This window comes from Nicotiana tabacum, chromosome 3 (genome assembly GCF_000715075.1).
Source record: "Nicotiana tabacum cultivar K326 chromosome 3, ASM71507v2, whole genome shotgun sequence".
Taxonomy (NCBI): domain Eukaryota; kingdom Viridiplantae; phylum Streptophyta; class Magnoliopsida; order Solanales; family Solanaceae; genus Nicotiana; species Nicotiana tabacum.
In genome coordinates this window covers 14,222,170-14,242,491 of record NC_134082.1, presented here as the reverse complement: position 1 = coordinate 14,242,491, position 20,322 = coordinate 14,222,170, and the positions used below count along the sequence as shown (strand labels likewise).

General features: G+C 35.9%; 1 protein-coding gene across 2 annotated transcripts; it reads right to left on the bottom strand.

The window, feature by feature from the left end:
• Positions 1–11,500: 11,500 nt before the first annotated feature.
• LOC107800550 (serine/threonine-protein kinase PCRK1) lies at positions 11,501–15,735 on the bottom strand. 2 transcript variants are annotated; one of them, XM_016623741.2, is made up of 5 exons: positions 15,180–15,735; positions 13,953–14,213; positions 12,825–12,947; positions 11,930–12,473; positions 11,501–11,823 (listed from the first exon to the last, which is right to left on the bottom strand). In XM_016623741.2, exons 1-5 carry the CDS (start codon positions 15,543–15,545, stop codon positions 11,729–11,731), a joined length of 1,389 nt encoding a protein of 462 aa, XP_016479227.1. In that variant the 5' UTR covers positions 15,546–15,735; the 3' UTR covers positions 11,501–11,728. The 2 variants fall into 2 exon arrangements, with proteins under 2 accessions (XP_016479227.1, XP_075105335.1); XM_075249234.1 differs by having other exon boundaries at positions 11,501–12,473.
• Positions 15,736–20,322: the final 4,587 nt, after the last annotated feature.

The window sequence follows — 20,322 nt, the reverse complement described above, 5'->3', positions numbered from 1 at the left end:
TTAGTCATATTAGATTAGGTGGCAACCAATTCCAAGATAAGCCATGTAATTAGAAAAAGCTACAAATCTTTTAATAATCAAAAGATACTTATCTTCCAACATAAGGAATTATTAAATCCTAGAAGGTTACATATCTTTGAATATGAACAATTCAAAGATACACATCTTTGAACGATTAAGAGGATAACAAAGAACTCTAAATGTGGGCAATCTGAAGCTAACGAAGAAGACAACCGGCAGTTAACGTAAAACGGCGGATCTTCAATAAATCAAACGGAGATTTTGCAATTTTAAGGGAGTACGGCATACAGATTTTTCTCTACTCCAGGTATGTTAAGGCTAAGCCCTCCCTTTATTTTGGCATGATCTTGCAATTACACGAGTTTGAAAATGAGGCACAAAAAAATTCATATCCCAAAATTTACATATATTTTCCTAGTCTCGTAATTTATAATATTCTCCTTCTCGGAACTTCATATTCAATTGAGTATTTCCTTCTTCCATTCAAGAGAACAGAGAGTCTATATATACAGTATTACAGTGTTCTCATTACCATCGAGCTATAATCGATGGGCAGGCCCCTATTGGGCAACCTCTGATCTGATGGTAAGTTATATACCGATCCTACTATGGCCGAGCGCCTATGAGTGAGCCCAGCATGGCCGAGATATAGAGCCTAGTATGGTCCGAGCGCCTATGAGCAAGCCTACTATGGCAGAGCAGTTATATATATACCGAGCCTTATAGGGCTGGGCATCTATTTTACTTACTATATTGTGAGAGTTGAGTCAGTATCAGTAGGTAAGCATATTTTCAGATTATTTTTGACTTCCAGTTGCTTTCAGTTATTATATTATCAAATCAGTTTCAACTTTCAGCTATATTTTTACCTGGCATACTCGGTACATTATTTTGTACTGACGTCCCTATTTCTGGGGATGCTGCATTTCATGTGTGCAGGTTCAGACAGACGGGTAGACCTCTTAGGTATTGCCTGAGTTCAGCTTTATTAGTAAGCTCCACGTCCTTCGGAGTTTTCGGGTTTAGAAGTTTTGTGTACATCTTGTATATATATTCATATAGCTATGGGTAGGTTGGGGCCCTATTCCGATCACAGTACATCCATCTGTAGAGGCTTGTAGACATATCCTGCCAGTTAGTGAAGTATGTTGGGCTTGTAGGCCTTGTATGTATATTTTGTTGACTTGTCAGTTGTAGTAGTTATGACGGCCTTGCTGGCCCAACTTTATATTGACAATTAGTCAGCGTTAGTCTCCATTTATTTTTATATTTTGCTTTGCAAATTATCTTGCAATGTGGCCCATGGCCAAAGAATGACATTATATGTTCAGAGTCCCTTAGTCTCAAGTGGTATGCAAGGATAGGTGAGGCACCGGGTGCCGGTCTCGCCCCCAGGTTCGGGGCGTGACAAGTGGCACCCTAAAGAATATTTGCGTCGGTTATTTGAGTAGGATTTCTGCCTGCTTTGAGCGATCATTAATACATCTTGAATCATTTTACCTCTCTATAGCTTGTTGCAGCAAATCAGGACCCTATAATTTTGTTACACCAACTGATAGAGGATTTGCACTTTCATCTGTATAGAGCCTCATATGGTGCCATCTGAATAGTAGCATGGTAACCGTTGTTGCAAGTAACTCGATGAGTGGTAGATGGTCGTTCGTTTGTAGATGAAAATATGTGCTAAATTTGATTTTTGTACCCAAACCTTCTTGAAACGATCTCCAAATGTTAGCTATAAACTAGGTACCCCTGTCCGATATAATAGAAATTGGAAGTCCATGAAGTCGAACTATTTCCTTAATATATAACTTAGCATAATCTTCAGCTGAAAAAATGGTCTTAACAGGTAGGAAATAAGTTATACTTGGTGAGTCTATCCACAATAACCCATATGGGATCAAACTTTCAGTGAGAACATGGTAATCTGGTAATAAAGTCCACATTGATTATTTCCCATTTCTAGGTCAGAATTTCCATATTCTGAAGCAACCCTCCCGGTTTTTGGTGTTCAACCTTAACATGTTGGCAATTTGGACACTGAGAGACATACTCAACAATGTTTCGGTTCATGTCATTCCACCAGCATAACTATCAAAGTTCATAATACAACTTGGTTGACCCCAAATGGATAGAGTACCGAGATTGGTAAATTTGTGCCATGATTTGTCTTAGAAGTCCCATGACATCGGGAACACATAACCGACCCTTATATCTAAGGTCTCCGTCCACGGATATTTCGAATAGTTACTCTTTCTCACGGGGAAGCTTTCCATTATTCTCATCAAGTCTACCATTAACGAGGAGTCGGCAGCATTTCAAACTATGACTCCTCCATCACCGGTATCAAGCAATCATACACTTAAATTGGCCAACTAGTAAAAGTCTTTAGTCATCTCCATTCTATCAATTTACACATGCCATAAACTGCCCATAGACTTCTGACTTAACGTGTCAGCCACAAGGTTTGCCTTGCCAGGATGGTACATGATATAAACATCATAGTCCTTTAACAATTTGAGTCACCTCTGCTATCTCAAATTCAATTATTTTTGCTTAAATATGTATTTCAAACATTTATGGTCTGTGAATATGTCTATGTGAACTCCATACAGATAGTGATGCCACATTTTTAGAGCAAATATAACAGCTAACTCAAGGTCATAAGTGAGGTAATTCTGCTCGTGTTTCCTTAATTTTCTTGAAGCATAAGCAATAACTTTACTGTGTTGCATCAAAACACTACCCATTCCTACTCTATAAGCATCATAAAATATAAACTTCTGATCCTTCGGGTAAAGCTAAAATAGGTGTTGATGTTAGTTTATTCTTTCATCCTTGAAAACTACTTTCACAAGTATCAATCCATTTGAATTTAGCTGCCTTATGCGTTAACTTCGTTAATGGGGCAGCAATATAAGAGAAATCTTCTACAAACCTTCCCTTAGGTGCTGCAACATCACCTTTACATTCAATAACATGCTCTCCTAGGAAGTTAAAGCGGACAACTTTCTTCCAACAATCCAAATTAGCATAACAAGAAGCTAACCAATTCATTCCCATAATAACATCAAATTTCACCATCTCTAATTCATTCAAATCAACTAAGATTTGGCAATCATAAATCATTACTTCACACCCTTGATATACTCGTTTAACTATCACAGACCTACTTATGGGCGTAAACACTTCAAATGGATGATGTAATAATTTATTCCCATAACAACATCAAATTTTACCATCTCTAATTCATTCAAATTAGCTAAGGTGTGGTGGTCATAAATCATTACTTCACACCCTCGATATACTCCTCTAGTTATCACAGACTCACTTTCGGGCATAGACACTTCAAATGGATGATGTAGTAAGCAGGTTTTTACCACATTTATCATCTACAAACGGAGTAATGTACGACAAGGTGGAACTTGGATATATCAAAGCATACACATTAGTAGAGAATATAGATAGTATATCTATAACCATATCTAGTGATGACTCTAGGTCCTGTCGACCTGACAATACATAAATGCGATTATGTTGTCCACTTGAGCTAGACGCTACACATCTACCTCTACCTTGTCTAACTGATATTTGTGGACCCTGCCAATGAGGGCGTACTAATAAAGAAGAAGCTTCTATGAATCCTGTCAACCGCATCATACTTCTTCTACCTCTCTCCGGGCAAAAACACATAATGTGACCGGGTTGCCACACAAATAACATAAATCCAAACTTTGGCGACATATCCAAAATGGTTCTTATCAAATTGGTTACAATACACTGTCCTAAGGAATTCTGTCCTTGTCCAAAATAAGAGGTTTTATAATGACACTGACCTAGAACTCTGATGGTGCACTAGTCGTCGGATAAGATGGATGTCGAGGAATTGAAGGTTTAAACTCACTTCGAGACTCTCCTGCATTGCTTGTGGACCGATTTCTCTTATGCTAGCCCCAATCATGCTCTCAGGCGGCTCACTACTGCTTCTTGTGATCCTCCATGTTCTGCACATAGGCTTGAATATGAGCAATGTCCATAATTCTACTTAGAGAAGCAGTGGTACATTCATTAATCAAATGTGATCCCAAACCACCCACAAATCGATGTACTCTATCGCTCATCTCAGCTATAACCGAAGGAGCATACATATCCAAAGAGTTAAATTGCATATTGTACTCCTGGACACTCATACTACTCTATTCCAAACATAAAAATCTATCTTACCTGGCTCGATGGAGCTCAACAGGCAAATACTGCTGAAGAAATGCCTCAGAAAACTCTCTCCATCCTGATAGTGGGGCAAGAGGTCCCCTAGATTGTTCCCAAATTTCATACCAGGCCACAACAACATCCTGAAACATATAAGAAGCAAGCTCTACTAGCTCAGTATTAATGGCATGCATAACTTGTAAAGTCCGCTGCATCTGATCTAGAAAGCTCCGAGGATATTCATTGGGATCTATTCATATGAATACTAGGGGTCTAGGTTAATAAAATCTCGAATTCTCCCACTAACTACTTTATCTGAGGTGCCAGAGGTATGACACTGGGCCTGTGATGCCACTAATCGAGTTAACAAGTGCACATCACTTCTCATGTCCAAATCTTAGTTAGGAGCAATTGGGGGAGGAATAGGGGGTATGTTAGTATCTTATTTAAGAGAAATCGAGGAAGGAATCGAGGGTACGTTAGTTTCTCTATATTGTTCCGGGGGTAGTGGTATTGTCCCTGCCTGAGTCAGCCTCATAATGGGATACACATTGATCCATATTGCCATATGGCACCTGACCAGTACCCTCTCCTGCCTCTTCATCTAATATCTGAACAACCGTCTGACATCTCCTAGTAGGCATCACTATGAACATAAACAAGATGAGGATTAGTAGCTTCCTATCTTGAGGTCTATCGCACGATCTAGAGTATAAAGAAAGATATCCATCCTAAATATCCTGTAGCCTTCTATTTATAAGTACGGTGCACGACATACCCATAAAAAATACTCTACTAGATACGGCTTGTAGACTCTATAGGATAAACCTGCTTTGATACCAAGTTGGTCACGCCCCAAACTCGGGATGTGCAACCGACACACGACATCCGAAGGCCCGTGCGAACCAACGCCCATACTTAGACCTCCCAACATTAAATCTAGGCGCACCATATCTCCAATTAGTAAGATGGAATATTCACAACTAACAGGCAAAAAAAACATCAACTTCAAAAACATATATTCTATCATTGCCAACAGAGTCATACAAGTATTTATTTACACACTGAACACTAGTCTACAAGCCTCTAAGAGTACCATAATATATAACTTGGTCGGAACAAAGCCACCACCATACCCAAAATAATAAAGACATATACTCCAGTACCTATCGACTTCTATACGTCTACTCCGGAGAAATGGAGTGTGATAACCAACAGCTGAGATGGGCATCCTGCTAAGGAGGGACGTCAACGGGTCTATCTGTACATGTGGGTAGGAACACAACGCCCAGAAGAAAGAGGTTTCAGTATGAAACATGTACTATGTATATAAGACGGATAATTTATGTAAACCAAAGGCATAACATACAAAGGTGTATCCAGGATTTTGAGAATATGGGTGCCCCATTATCTTTAAGATAGTACATGCAGTTCCTTGTTCAATTTGTTTTTGGTAACTAAAAAAAAATTATTTACCAACTCAATGATATGTACAACTAAAAAAATTTAGAACTTGGACAGAGGCCCCAAGTAATAGAAGTCGAAATTCCTTCACATAAATTCTTTTTCCCATGGATTTCAATCTTTGACTCGGCCAAGCATTTTCTCAAACATAATATGTGCACAAATTCAATAAACTATCAAAATTCAAGTAAAGAAAGAGAGTAGTTATATACCTGAGAATTTTAAAGGAACATGGAGTGATGGAGAAGAAATTGCTGCTTTCTTGAAGAATCCATATTCCACAGTCATATAGAGCCAATAGATAGATAGATAGATAGATAGATAGATAGAGAGTTGAGAGGGAGACAATATATTTTGCTTTTAGGGATTTGATTGATTATACCCAAACTTCCCCTCAAAACGTGGGATATGTTTTTACTTTTTAGCCAAAAGGGACTTTTACATAATAAAAAAACTTAATTAAAAAATCGCATAGAGACAGGGAATCGAACCTTGACTTGGGGGACCACAGGGGCACTAACTTACTAGTGAACTAAGGTAATCAATTGAGCATGGGTGGCCACAAGCATATTTATATAGATAATTTTCAAATTGGTACTTTTTATACATAGACTAGGGAGGAAAGCATGGGTGCATGTATCCCAACCCCCTCCACATAAATCCGTCCATGATAACATACGAGATATGAATACATAAGTTTGACCTGAATAACGAAGACAAGCCACTGGGGCCAACACTGCAATAACCATGAATCATGAATGTATGCAAGTTTTGTAAGGGTTAAGCCACTCATTGGAGTTATGCATTATATATATGATAATATTATATTATTCAGCTATAGAGAATAGTTATATACCTGAGAATTTTAAAGGAACATGGAGTGATGGAGAAGAAATTGCTGCTTTCTTGAAGAATCCACATTGCATAGTCACATAGAGCCAATAGATAGATAGAGAGATAGATAGATAGAGAGTTGAGAGGGAGACAGTATATTTTGTTTTTAGGGATTTGATTGATTATACCCAAATTTTCCCTGAAAACGTGGGATATGTTTTTACTTTTTAGCCAAAAGGGACTTTTACATAATAAAAAAACTTAATTAAAAATCGCATAAAGACAGAAAATTGAACCCTTGACTTGGGGGACCACAGGGGCACCAACTTACTAGTGAACTAAGGTAATCAATTGAGCATTGGTGGCCACAAGCATATTTATATAGATAATTTTAAAATTGGTAGTGTTTATACATAGAGGGTGTTTGGCTAAGCTTATAAGCTGGTCCAACTGGCTTATAAACATTTTTTGGCTTATCTACGCGTTTGGTAAAATTAAAAGTGCTTATGAGCAAAAAATAAGTCAAAAGTCATAAGTTGGTCTCCCCCAACTTATCAAATTTCAGCTTATAAGCACTTTAGGTTTGACCAAAATATTTACTATTCTATCCCTAAAATACTTTTTTTAAAACAAAACTTTTCGTATACTCAGTTCTTCAGTTGCTTATTATTATTTCAACTCTTTTATCCAAACACATAACTGCTTATTTTTTAAATCAGCTTCAGCACTTTAAAGTGTTTTTCAGCACCTAATGCTTATCAGCTACTCTAAATCAGCTAAGCCAAACGGGCTCATAGACTAGGGAGGAAAGCATGGGTGTATGTATCCCACCCCCTCCACATAAATTCGCCCCTTATAATATAAGAGGTATGAATACATAAATTTGACCTGAATAACTAAGACAAGCCACTGGGGCATACCCTGCAATAACCATGAATCATGAATGTATGCAAGCTTTGTAAGGGTTAAGCCACTCATTGGAGTTATGCATTATACATATTATAATATTATATTATTCAGCTACAGAACTTCCATATCCAGAAGATGAAAATTACAAAAATGAAGATGCTGAGATGGATGTGCGGGTACACTTGATTGGATAAGATTAAGAATAAAGATATCCGGGTGAAGGTGGATGTGGCTCCCATGGAAGAGAATATGCGGGAATCTAGGCTTATATGGTTTTGGCACGTGCATAGAAGAAGCCTGGATTCCTCGGTTAGGAGGTGTGAACGGTTGGCCTTGACGGGAATGAGGAGAGGTAGATGACGGCCTAAGAAATATTGGAGAGAGGTGATCAGAGAGGACATGGTGCGGCTATAATTTTTCGAGGACATGACCCTTGATGAAAAGTTGTAGAGGTTGAGCATTAGGGTTATAGGTTAGAAGATAGGAGGATAGTCTGAATCATACCCGGCCTCACAGAGGACTCGGTAAAGTCTTACGCTTTAATCACATTGTACCAAGTCTCAGGAGGACTCGTTTATACCTGGCCTCAAGAGGACTCAGTTATACCCGGCCTTAACAAAACGACATACTCGGTCTTAAGAGAAATCGATAATATTACATGATATATTATTTCGTATCCAACCTCATAGAGAGCTTAGTAATATCGCCTAACACATCATTCTGTACCCGATCCCATCGGGTACTCGGTTTAGTAAAATAGATACACATATATAAAAGTACAATGCAAGGTCAATACAAGAGATATCAAAGTTAGGCTTAGAATGAACTACATTTCACAACCTCAAGATATTATCCGAAAATATCTTAGATTGAACAAGAAAATGCCACCGATAAAGAACATACAAGATCATGAACAATGTTTTAAGAAAGATTTAGACCAATTCAGGCTTGCAACATAAGGATTATTTAGGAAGAAACATTTATACGAAGTGATGCCAAGAAAGAATACTGCCTTACATACCTTTTTGAATAACTAACTACACTTTCTGGATTCTTACTGTTCTATGGTAATTATCTTCACTTCTAAGAAAATCTCCAAAATCAGTATAACAAGAAGACAACTGACTCTGTGAGAATCACGACTCTTTAGTTAAATTCTGCTAGATTCACCTTGGATTAGCCTTGAATCGTTTAAGAGTTCTTAGAAGGAGTTCGAGAGTATTTTGGAAGAGCTTGAAGTTGATGAGATTGTGTAAAATGAAAGAAAGAGAAGTTGCGCTACTTTTTATATCAGGTTCTCGAAATTCCACCGCCCTAAGTGCTAAATGGGCCGTCCCATAGCGGCAACTATGCTCGGTGGGCCAGCTGGCGCATCTGATGAAATGCATAATCATCCTTTGTCCCCATAACATGTCACCGGCCGATTAGTTGCACTTAAAGAACTTACCAATTTCAACTTCTTACGGGGGAAAAAGTGTAGGGTGTAACATGTCATCCTGAATTGTGATGATATCTTATGCAGCGCAAACCCAATCCATTTACTAATTGTATCTGAATGGTATACTTAATTGTGTTAGTATTATATTAGGCATTATTTTAGGTATTAATGTATCATATACAAGTTAGATACAATTGTGTTACAAGTATAATACAATTATCATACAATCATGTTTTAGGTATTGATGTATTATATACAATTCAGATGCAATTATGATACAATTATTATACCATTTCTGCAACTTCTTCTCCTTCTAGTTTCACTTTAAATTTTTACCTAAAACCAACTCTATACTTAACCAATCTCCCTCAAAAATGAGATATAAACTCCCAAAGATACTCTCAATCACTTGCAAGAAAATTGAATCCAAACAAATCACAAAATAGTAAAACCTGAATACCGCATTCAAAGCTTCAAAGCTATCAAATTTAATATTTAGTAGCCATATTAATTTAAATTAATTAACTGCTTATTTTTCTCATTAATTAAATATAGTACAATAAACCTTATGCGCATTGGTGGGTGCCAAACATTATGTGATTTTCGTCATAGGAAGTGGAGACCACCAGTTAGTGAAAAGCTGCGTTTATTGGCAGTCAAATTTGCATAGAAGATGAGAGAGAGCGAGGAGAGGAGAGAAAATAGGAAAGGATATAACTGAATCCCTTAATTGAAGGCATTAATAATGGGGTGAGAATCTTTTATGGAGAATTGTACATGAATTGTTAAAATTGTTAAGATATTTACTAAAAACTAAAAAACTTTGAGAAAAATGATAAGTAAGTCTTTATTACATTATATATAGGGAAAAATCCTAGATAAGAAGCCATGGGAGATGAGTCACCTTAGAAAATCGAATTTATTTCAAGATATTTGATATCTTCGAAAAAGTAAAAAGAATTCATTACGTTTTTTTTTTTTAATTTACTGCTCCAATTAGTGGAGTTTTAATTCAATGCAACCTTTTGGAAAAACATAAAGGGTAATTTACACTAATAACTTATAATTAAGGCTATTAAATACTTTCTCCTTTCACTTTTACTTATCAACTATATTAAGTATATATATATATATATATATTTTGTTGTCCATTTTAGCAAATCAAGAGAAAAATAATTTTATTACGGTTTTACAACTTATTATTAACTACTCATTTTTCAAATTATTTCTCAAGACTTTTTGAAATACTATCACTATTATGGTATTATGGCAAAATATTTACTTTTTTTTTTTTTTGAAAAGTGCAAAATTCATTATGGATGAGCAAAAGTGAACGGAGGGAGTATTTTTTCGAAAGAGTGCAAAAGATCTTAAAAGATAAATAATAGAGATGAATCGGGTATACTACCCTTTTAGTGCGAGGCCCACGAGCAGTAAGGGACTAAGGACTACCATGTACACAAAGAATCCTGTGTTTATGCAAGGCTCGGGATAGACTGCACCACATGAGGGTGTGATATATGCCTGATGTAAGCATCATTGGCTGATTTCATGGTTCGAACTCGTGACATATAGGTCACACAAGACAATTTTACCGTCACACCAAGGCTTCCTTCGAGCAGCAGAACTAAAGAAAAAAGAACTTTTAATAGAGTTGCAACCATAAAACTGCCATTCTTGTTCCGGAGTGGTAGTTCATTCATCATGACTTCAAACCATGTGTCTTGGGCTTTGGTCAAAGAAGGTGTGTTATCTAGAACCACATTTGATAAAAGGGCCACCACTGACTGACATTGTCCATTAACACTGGGCCAAATTTGAAGAATGTTAGAAGACTAATCATTGGCACATTGTTATACAAAGATTATATTATATATATACACATTTGTCAACTACTTGTTCTATTCCGTTATCCACAAAAGTAACTTTTGTTGACGAATTCTTGGTTATCAACAACATTTTGGAAGCCTCCAACATATCTAAGTACTTGTATTAAGTTAATTGTTGTATGTAATTCAATTGGACCATTATATTATAACAAAAATAAGGTGGAGCAAAACTCAAACTAAGATTGGATGCGGCATAGTCACACGTTAGTAAGAACTTACCTGTCCCGGATGATTACAACAAGCCAATGAATGTGCATATACACTCTTTTATACTTAAGATATACATTTTCACTTTAACTTATTGATTCTTAAGGTTAATTGATTAGTTAGGCGTAAACATTTGGGTAAGACTTACCGTCAGATGTTCAGCTAACCTTTTTTTCACATAATTAACTGGAAAGTAGAAAAGATCCGGCTAGACAGCAAAGACCAATATGGTTGTTGAGATTCACACTCATAATTTGAATTCCAGCAAATGTCACTCGTTGGCATAATGCCTTGATACGTGTCTTTAGTTTGTTGGGGTGAAACTCCGCATCTTTATGCTCTTTGGAGGCAAGAAACTCCCGTTCCCTTCAAGAAGATATAAAATTACTAGCTTTTCGTCTAAGGAAAGAGACTTTAAAGTTTCATCGACGCCAACACACTGACAGGGGGAGCATCATGGAAAGCGAGGCTCGACAGCCCTTGACCGGGGCTTTATGAATCATAACTGGATGTTGGCTTGAAGAGAAGTGCAGGAAAAAGAGAAAGGAGCCTCTTTCATTAATTTAAGGGTTGAATACAATCTAGCAAACTAAGTTCATAGAACATATTGCCCTCTAAGTAGCTCTCAACCATTGCAGTGACTTGGTGAGACTGGATATGCTGATCTAAATAGTTGCCTCTGTGGAGGATTAAACTTGAAAGAGAAAAGGATTGTTCCCTATACAAACTACAAGTGGAAATGCATTCCAATTGTGAACTAACACTTCCTAGGCCAAGTACAAGAGAAGATGCTCCTACTAAATTTACACCTCTTTGCAGAAAATATGTAGCAAAGCTGCCGATATCTCCATTCTAAAAAACAAAAATGCTCCATTAGCCAGAGTCCGCAGAACACGAGGGGCAGTATGTTACGATGTTTTGACTAAACCTGCTGTCCAATTCCTCCAATCTAACTTACCAATAGATTTGTTCCTAAAGCTGACCATTTCTTTGAAATCGAAACTCCACTTTTGATTATTGCTTTCCGGTTTTCCTGATTCAACTTCCTCTCTTCCTTCTTCCTTTGTGTCGACACCTTCTTCTGCATCTTCTTCCTTTTCATCTACTGCTTCTTTTGCAGTCTCAGGCACTACTTCAGCTTGAGCTGCTGCATCAGTTATGATATTCCCGAGTGTATCAACGACCTCACTCATTTTAGGGCGAGATCTTGGATTCTTTGCGAGGCATTTGTTGGCCAGTAATGCGAGTCTCTGAGCTGACTTGACACAGTCATGACCTTCAAGTCGAGGGTCAAGAATAAAATGAAATTTCTTTGAGTCTGAAACGTAGGGTCTCACCCATTCCAATAGTTTTTGTTCAGCTCGAGGAAGATTTCGTTCCAACACTCTCCTTCCTGTAATAAGTTCATAAAGGACAACTCCGAAGCTCCAAACATCACTTTTAGCAGTGAGTCTTCCAGTCTGGACATATTCAGGGGCCGCATAGCCTACCGTACCTACAACCTGAGGAATTGCTATGTCAGGCATTGCATAAAGAGACAATATCTAGTGTAGATTATCAAAGACATGAAAAACGGTTCTTATAATATCATGATCTTTCTGCTCGAAGTTTTATACTCCCTCCATCCCATCATATGTGACGTTGTTTGAGTAGGCATAGGTTTAAGAAAGAAAGAAAGACTTTTGAAACCTGTGGTCTAACCCAAGTCATAGACATTAATGGGACGTTTAAGTTTAAATTGTTTTTAAATATAGAAAAATGTTATTCTTTTTGGGATAAACTAAAAAGGAAAGTGTGGGAGTAAGAAAAGAAAAACTTATTAATTCCAGATTGAGAACGCCAAAAAAACTTACTGATGTTGAGACATGGCTTAGTCCTGCAGCTGGACCTTGCCGAGCCAGTCCAAAATCTGAAAGCTTTGCATTAAAGTCTTCATCCAGAAGAATATTTGATGGCTTGAAGTCCCGAAATATCAACTGAGCCAAAGACAGCAGTGGAAAAATAACATAAGGATTACTTCTAGAACCAGAAATGTCAAAGGTTATCAGTTGGCAGTGCTGAAAAGAGGCTGCAATCCTGAATATATCAAAGGACGGCGGACAATATCAAGTTATGCTGCTATCTCTGTTAATAGTCAAAATGAAGTTTGACTTGGGCTTCCATGCACCAATAATGTCATGGTTTTTCTTAGGAGTTTACAAACACATATATAAGAGGGTTTTGGTGAGTTCGCTCTGTAATCGACAAAGTTAAAATTATCTGATTTCATTCTAGAAGGCATAACTTTGACTAACCGTAGAAATGCAAATGCAATTACCATCCAAATTTCAGAATTGCCGGAACGTGCAGTGCTCCATATCCGTTAAGCCAATTGTTCTAAGTGAGACGACTTATCTTTCGGTAACTTGTTCCAAAACCATGCAAATAAATGGCGAATTAGGTATATGAAGCAGTTTGAAGAAACGGACTGCTTTTAGCTTGGATAAACATAAAAAGCCTGGATAAACATCAGATTTGTCTTGTTTACAAAAATCCAGCCAAATGATTATCTTTTTATGGCTTCTTACCTGTCATCCCACGCTATCTCATTTGCTTGGCTCAAACAAAATTAATGAATCTGTTTTAAACATCTCTGACAATTTAGCTAAGCGAACTACTTTTCATTTTGATAAGAATTAGGAAAATATTCGGTAAGATAGTTCACCTTTCCAATATGATTCAAAGGATTAAGTCATTGCATTTACTCAATATCAAGGGACTGAAAGACAAAAAAGAGATTTTTCTTCCTTAAAAAGAAAAATATTAATGGGATGATTTCATCCCTCTTCCTTGAACTGAATTTCTACTACAGTAATGTGAGAAGCTTTTTCCTTAGTAAGGAAATCTTGAAGGAAGAAGCAGGGCGAGGTCATTAAATAAAACACGTGAACTAGCAATTGAGAAAACACGTAGCGGATTCTGAAGAAAGAAGTCTAAATCACCTGAAAATCCATTTCTTCATGCAGATATGCTAATCCACGAGCTGCATCTTGGGCAATTTTTAATCTCAAAGTCCAGGAGAGGGGAGCTCGTGATCGGGCCAACAGATGGTCCTCCAAGCTTTTGTTACGCATGAGTTCATAGACTAAAAGACGTTGCATCCCTCTTTCATCATCCTCCGCACAATAACCGATTAACTTCACTAGATTTGGGTGCTTCACTACACCTAAAAAGTTTACTTCATTAATCCACTCCTTATGCCCCTGAATACTAGACCACAGAAAAATGAAACACATAAGATGATTGTAGAATAACTCGGCTTTACCTTATGAAACACATAAGATAACTGAGCTGAAAGGTGATAGGTAAAGAAATAAACTTGAAGACCACATCTATTATATCCGAGTGGATGATCTCGAGGTCCTATTTTGAATTTATCACCAGTTTTCCCAAATTAAGGATTTTTTCTGGCAGATTATAAAAAATTTATCAGTCTTTTTCTTGAATAGTATATTATTAACCTCCCATCCTAAAATTAACAATAAGAACAAAACAACAAGAAGAACAACAACCACAATACAATCATCATTCCCTTTCAATTTAACACTTTTCGACGGTTAGTTTGATCAATTTCAGAATTAACTGCATTACATTAATATCTTTTATATAGTAAAATAAAATACTTCGGTGTTCGGGCCAGTTCTCGCGCAAGGGTATACCAACAACAACAACAACCCAGTATAATCCCACTTAGTGGGGTCTGGGGAGGGTAGTGTGTACGCAGACCTTACCCCTACCCTGGGGTAGAGAGGCTGTTTCCAAATAGACCCTCGGCATCCTTCCCTCCAAGAACTTCCCACATTGCTCTTGGGTAGACTCGAACTCACAATCTTTTGGTTGGAAGTGGAGGTTGCTTACCATCAGAACAACCCTCATGTTGCAAAGGGTATACCGAAATGACAAAATAATAATAATAATGTTAGACAAAATTCACCTAGCTTATCAGCCCCAGTAATTATTCACATTATAAGCATATAATGAATTTATTTATCTTTTTTAGCCTGTAATTGCATATTAGACCATTTTTACCAGGTTACCAAATTTTTTACACTATCAGGTCACACGAAATGACCTGCCTTATTTTCAAAATTTTATTTACTAAAAAAATAATCTTTGTACTGTTAGTATATATAACTTAATTTTATTTAAAATTGAGGAGAAAAGCATGCCTGGAATCCATGGCGATTCAATCGTTTAACAGCAACTTCCATTTCACCAACAACTCCTCCATACACACACCCAAATCCTCCTTCTCCGATCATTAAACTTCTGCTGAAACCTTTCGTCGCTAATTTCAGCTCATAAAACCCGAAAACTCGCAGATCATTAGCTCGTCGCCGAGTCAAAAACTCGTAAAACTCGAACGAGTCAGTATAATCCCTCGAGTCCGAGTCCAACTCGGACCGTGACCTCCGCGTATCAACGCTGGCACTGCTCGATGCTACGCTCAATGAACGAACCCATGAAACTTTTGATTCTCTGGAACTTAATGTTGCCCCTTCTTCTTCGTCCTTTGTAAAATAGAAGCATTTCATTTCTGTTTATTGGTTTAAATTTCTGGGTGTTGGTTTTAATTTAAGAAAATGCAAAGAGAAGGTAATATTAAATGTAAGGAACAGACAGTTGAAGAAAAGATGAGAGAATGGTCGATTTGAATGAATATGACGAGTCAGTGAGTAGAGTTTGAGGAGCGGGTGAACAAACATCACCTCTGGTACTTGTGACTGTTGGAAAAACATGTTGGTGTTCTCTACCATGATTATTGATTTATATATATTCAAATTTTCTTTTACACCTCTTTTAAAAAAAATTATTTTTATTTTTGTTTTAAGATATGATAATCTCTCTTCATTTAATACTTACTCATAATTAAGGTATTTATAATTTTTAAGAATAATTTAATATTAAGTATAAAATAGAAAAAAAATAATTAATTTACTCTTGATTTCTAAAATAACAAATAATTTGAGATTGCTATTTTTAGAAATCATGACACATAATTTGAGACGGAGTAAGTAGTACATAGTAATTATTATTTATCTATATTGAAAATATATTTTCACTTTTAATTGTCAATTTTAGCAAATAAAGAGAAGATCATATTTATTTCCTGTTTTATCCTTATTACTAATTATTCATTTCACAAATTATTTTCCAAAAATTTTCAAAATATTGTCATTATTATGGATACTATGATAAAATATATTTTATTTATTATTTTTTAAAGTAAAAATGAATGGTGGGCCGTGGGAGTATTAAATTTATGGTGTTGGGTGAAATTCAAAAATATCCAAATTTACAAGTGATAATTGAAAAATAGCCACATTTTTAAAAGGAATTAAAATTTAGCCACTTTTTATGTAAAGATAAATATGAACGAAATCCGGAAAATATTCCAGTATAATATACTGGAGTTCCAACTTAATATACTGGTCCAACATAATATACTGGAAGTTCATACGCATGTGCTCCAATCTCCAGTATATTATGTTGGAACTTTCCGTGTTGCAGCAAAATAGTGGCTATTTTTTAATAACTTTACAAACGTTGGCTATTTTTCTATTACCAGTCTGAAAACTGGCTATCATGTGCTATATTCACTATGGTGTTTGGCTGGAAAGGGAACCATTGCATTTTTATGTGATTATGCTTGGATGAGTACAGATTTAAAAAATAATATTTTCTTTCGATATATTTTTCTTTGTAATTTGTTCTAAAAGTATGACACGGTTTAAATTTTTTTAGCTTTATACTTTTCATTTTATTTTTAATGAAAAACTTTTACCTTATAAATTTTAGTGAATTCAGGATTTAAAATTTATGGGTCCAAATTCCTAACTTTACCACCTTCATTTAATTACTGGGTTCAAAATTTATAATTTCTGGATACTGCATAAATTTTTAACACATATACATGGTCTAAGCTGAAATTTTCAGATGAACCCATAGCTTGTTCGTTGAGTACGTTGCTTTGTAGAGGTGTTTTCGTCATATAAATTTTATGACATATTTTATTCCATAAAATTTAGAAGTCTTTATTTTTTTTCTTAAATTTTATGCCGATTCATATTATGACATAAATGGAAACGGGAGTTATAAAGCAGCATCCTTATTAAACAAACTAAATATATATATATATATATATATTGTTCGTATATATAAGATTGTAATATATACTCCATAGAATATTGTTCGTATGTCGTGTTGTAGAGAGAGAGAGCCAGAGAGCGCAAACAGTGTACATTTTTTGAAAGAAAATTGTACTATTAGAATGAAGATTTGGAGTTAGTGGTTCAATTGAAAAATTAAGAAAATGAAAGTTTGATATTTCAAAAACATAACTAAAGTCCCAACAGCTTCATTGAGATAATAGTCCTTAGTCCGTTTCGACAAAATAATAATTTTCAATTAAGATATATTGCATAAACTCATATAGTATTTTCAAAATTATAACTTTTAAAATTCTTCTTTTTTTCTTGCATTAATCAAAGGCTGTTACATAAATTAAAATGAGCAGGGAATAAATTTTGTCTAAAGAAACCAAAACACATCTCTGAAAAGTATTCCCACGTGGTGTAGAAAACATTTGAAAATGTTATTTTTTAAAAATTAAGCACAAATGGCGTGCTTAAATCTTCAATTTTCTAAATCACATAGGTGAATATTATACGAAAAGAAACGAAATACCTCACCGGAGGTTTGTGTTATAAACTATTGGTTAATTAAAGGATATGAACTATGAAGTTATTTGGTTAATAATTTAGATACCATGTGCTAATTATGCATTTATGTTGGATTATTTTATTTCGTTCTAACGCGGTACATTAGGAATTCTATACCAATAATCAATTGAATTCACGGTTTACTTTTTTAATTGGTGTATATAGATTACACACGGTTATGCACATATTATAATATCAGCAGAGTTTAGTCATATTTTTTAAATACGTAAACGGCAATTGTGTCTCAAATTTACTAAAATTTTGACCAGAAAGAACTGAATGATGAAGAGAAACCTCAAACATAAATTTGAGTTAATCTCTGTATCTTGAAGGTGATAGGTTTACGTTTAAGTTTCAATGATGACAATATTATCTTATGTTATATTTTCAGGACAAACAAAAATGAAAAAATGAAGATGCTTAGCAAGATTGCTACAAGATTCAAAATAAGGAAATAATGAAGAATCAGTTACTGCATTAATGATCAGTCAAGAAGCAGATTGACTCGTCCTCAATCAAGGGAACTCAGATTGCCAATCATAGTCACTCCTGTTTTAAAGATCGCACTTGCGAATTAATCTCTCCTTGAATTCAGCTGTCACAAGGAAGGTCACATTCGAATCTGGGCCAAGCAAAGAGCAAGATTCGAAGAGGCACCCCTTGGGTCAAATCCCTTAACTAAAGATCCTGTGCCTCCAATTCCGAAAAGGGCTCGACGACTCTTTTCTTTTCTATAAGAAGGTTGCTCTCTCAAGAAGAAGACTACGTTACTACATAAATTGTATTCCAAATCTGTCTACTTCTTAGTTCAAATACTGTAATTCTAAGTTATCAGTGTCTCAAAAGATAGAGAGATATAGAGTACAAAAGAAAGTTGTGTCAACTGATTAGAACTCAAGTGCTGATATTGTACGTTGGAGGTAAACGCCAAAAAAAAATATCAATATTGTAACTTTGTTCAAAGATCTTAAGGGAACCCTTGTGACCCAAGGGAAACTGGATGTAAGTACCACAACGGTACCGAACCAGTATAAATCGTGTGTGTAGTATAAATCGCGTGTGCCTTACTAATTCTTTTTACTGCTTTCACTCTTTCTGTCTTGAAGATAGTCAACTAATACTTATATTAGTCGATCAATTTTAATTAGTAAACAATTTACCCTCTCTATTGTACTTTCAATTGTTATCAGAGCAAGGCTCACAATCTTTGCTTTATCGCTAGTGAGAAGAAGATCAATGGGATCCAATATTGTTGTCGGTGCTCTCTTTCAAGAAGGAACCTCTCAGGTTCGACCCCCTTACTTCAATGATCAGTATTTTTCTCATTGGAAAGTTCGCATGAAAACATATATCATGTCATATGGCATCAAAGTATGGCGTGTGATAAAAAGGGGAAACCTTCCAATTCTTCCCAAGAAGGATGCAAATGGTGAAGTCATCACATCAACTGATCCTCTGGATTTGGACGATTACACTGATGAACAAGCTGTTGTTATCACTATCAATGCAAAAGCAAAAAATCTACTGTACAATGCTATCAGTGGAGAAGAATATGAAAAGATATCCAGTTGTGAGACTGGAAAAGAAATGTGGGATAAACAGAAAGTTTATGAACGAACCAACAAGGTGAAAGAGACTAGAATAAATCTCTTGGTTCGGGCATATGAATTATTTCAAATGAAAGATGGAGAATCTGTTGAATAAATATTTTCCAGGTTCAACAAAATACTTGGAGACCTCAAATCATTTGGAAGACCTATTAAAAGTGGCGAACAGGTTAGAAAGATCCTCAGAAGCCTACATACAATCTGACAACCAAAGGTCATAGCTTTAGAATGTCAAGATCTGGACAAAATCTCCTATGATGAGCTCAGAGGTGATTTATTGCTTTTGAGAAAACTCATCTTGACAGACAAATTCAAGAGAAGAAGAAAATTGTTGATTTCAAGGCAACTATGGTTGAACCAGAAAATGAAGATGAAGTAGAAGGAGGAGAACAAGATGAAAACATAGCAATGCTCTCGCAAGTTGTGACCAACATGATGAGAAGAAACAGAAAGTACAGAAGAGGTAAGTCTAATTTTAGAAAAGGAAGGGCGAGCAATGAAACAGATAAAAATGATGGAAGATGTTACGAATGTGGAAAGTTCGAACACGTTCAAGCTGACTATCCTGAATTAAAAAAGGAAGCTTAGCAGAAACGTGCAAAAGAAGAAAGCTTTTAGAGCATAGAGTAATGAGGAGGAATCTGATCATGAGGAAATTGCCAACATGTGCTTTATGTCTCTAAGCAACAATGAAGAATCAGAGGAGCTTGGACTAATGTCAGACAACATCGATGAAGAAGATGATTCAAGAAGACCTCGTTCACCGTTGGATGAAGGAACTAGTGAGGTACGTACTCCTTTATGTCCAAATTGTTATGAACTTCAAGAATTTATTGATATTACTCTTGCAGACATAGAAAAGTAGTAAATGAACTCAAATAAGTCAAAAGAGAAAGAGAAAGAGAGAAGAAGGGTTGGGCCCTGAAACTAGAAGTATGCGAAATTGAACGTGATATACTTCAAGAAGAAGTAAACGAACTCAG

Excerpts from the sequence above, each read along its gene's own strand:
- LOC107800550 (XM_016623741.2), bottom strand. The coding sequence starts at position 15,545 with ATGAAATGCTTCTATTTTACAAAGGACGAAGAAGAAGGGGCAACATTA. Across the intron at positions 12,948-13,952 it reads ATGAAGAAATGGATTTTCAG|TTGATATTTCGGGACTTCAA; the intron begins GTGATTTAGACT and ends TCTTTGGCTCAG. Across the intron at positions 12,474-12,824 it reads TAAGCCATGTCTCAACATCA|GTTGTAGGTACGGTAGGCTA; the intron begins GTAAGTTTTTTT and ends GCAATTCCTCAG.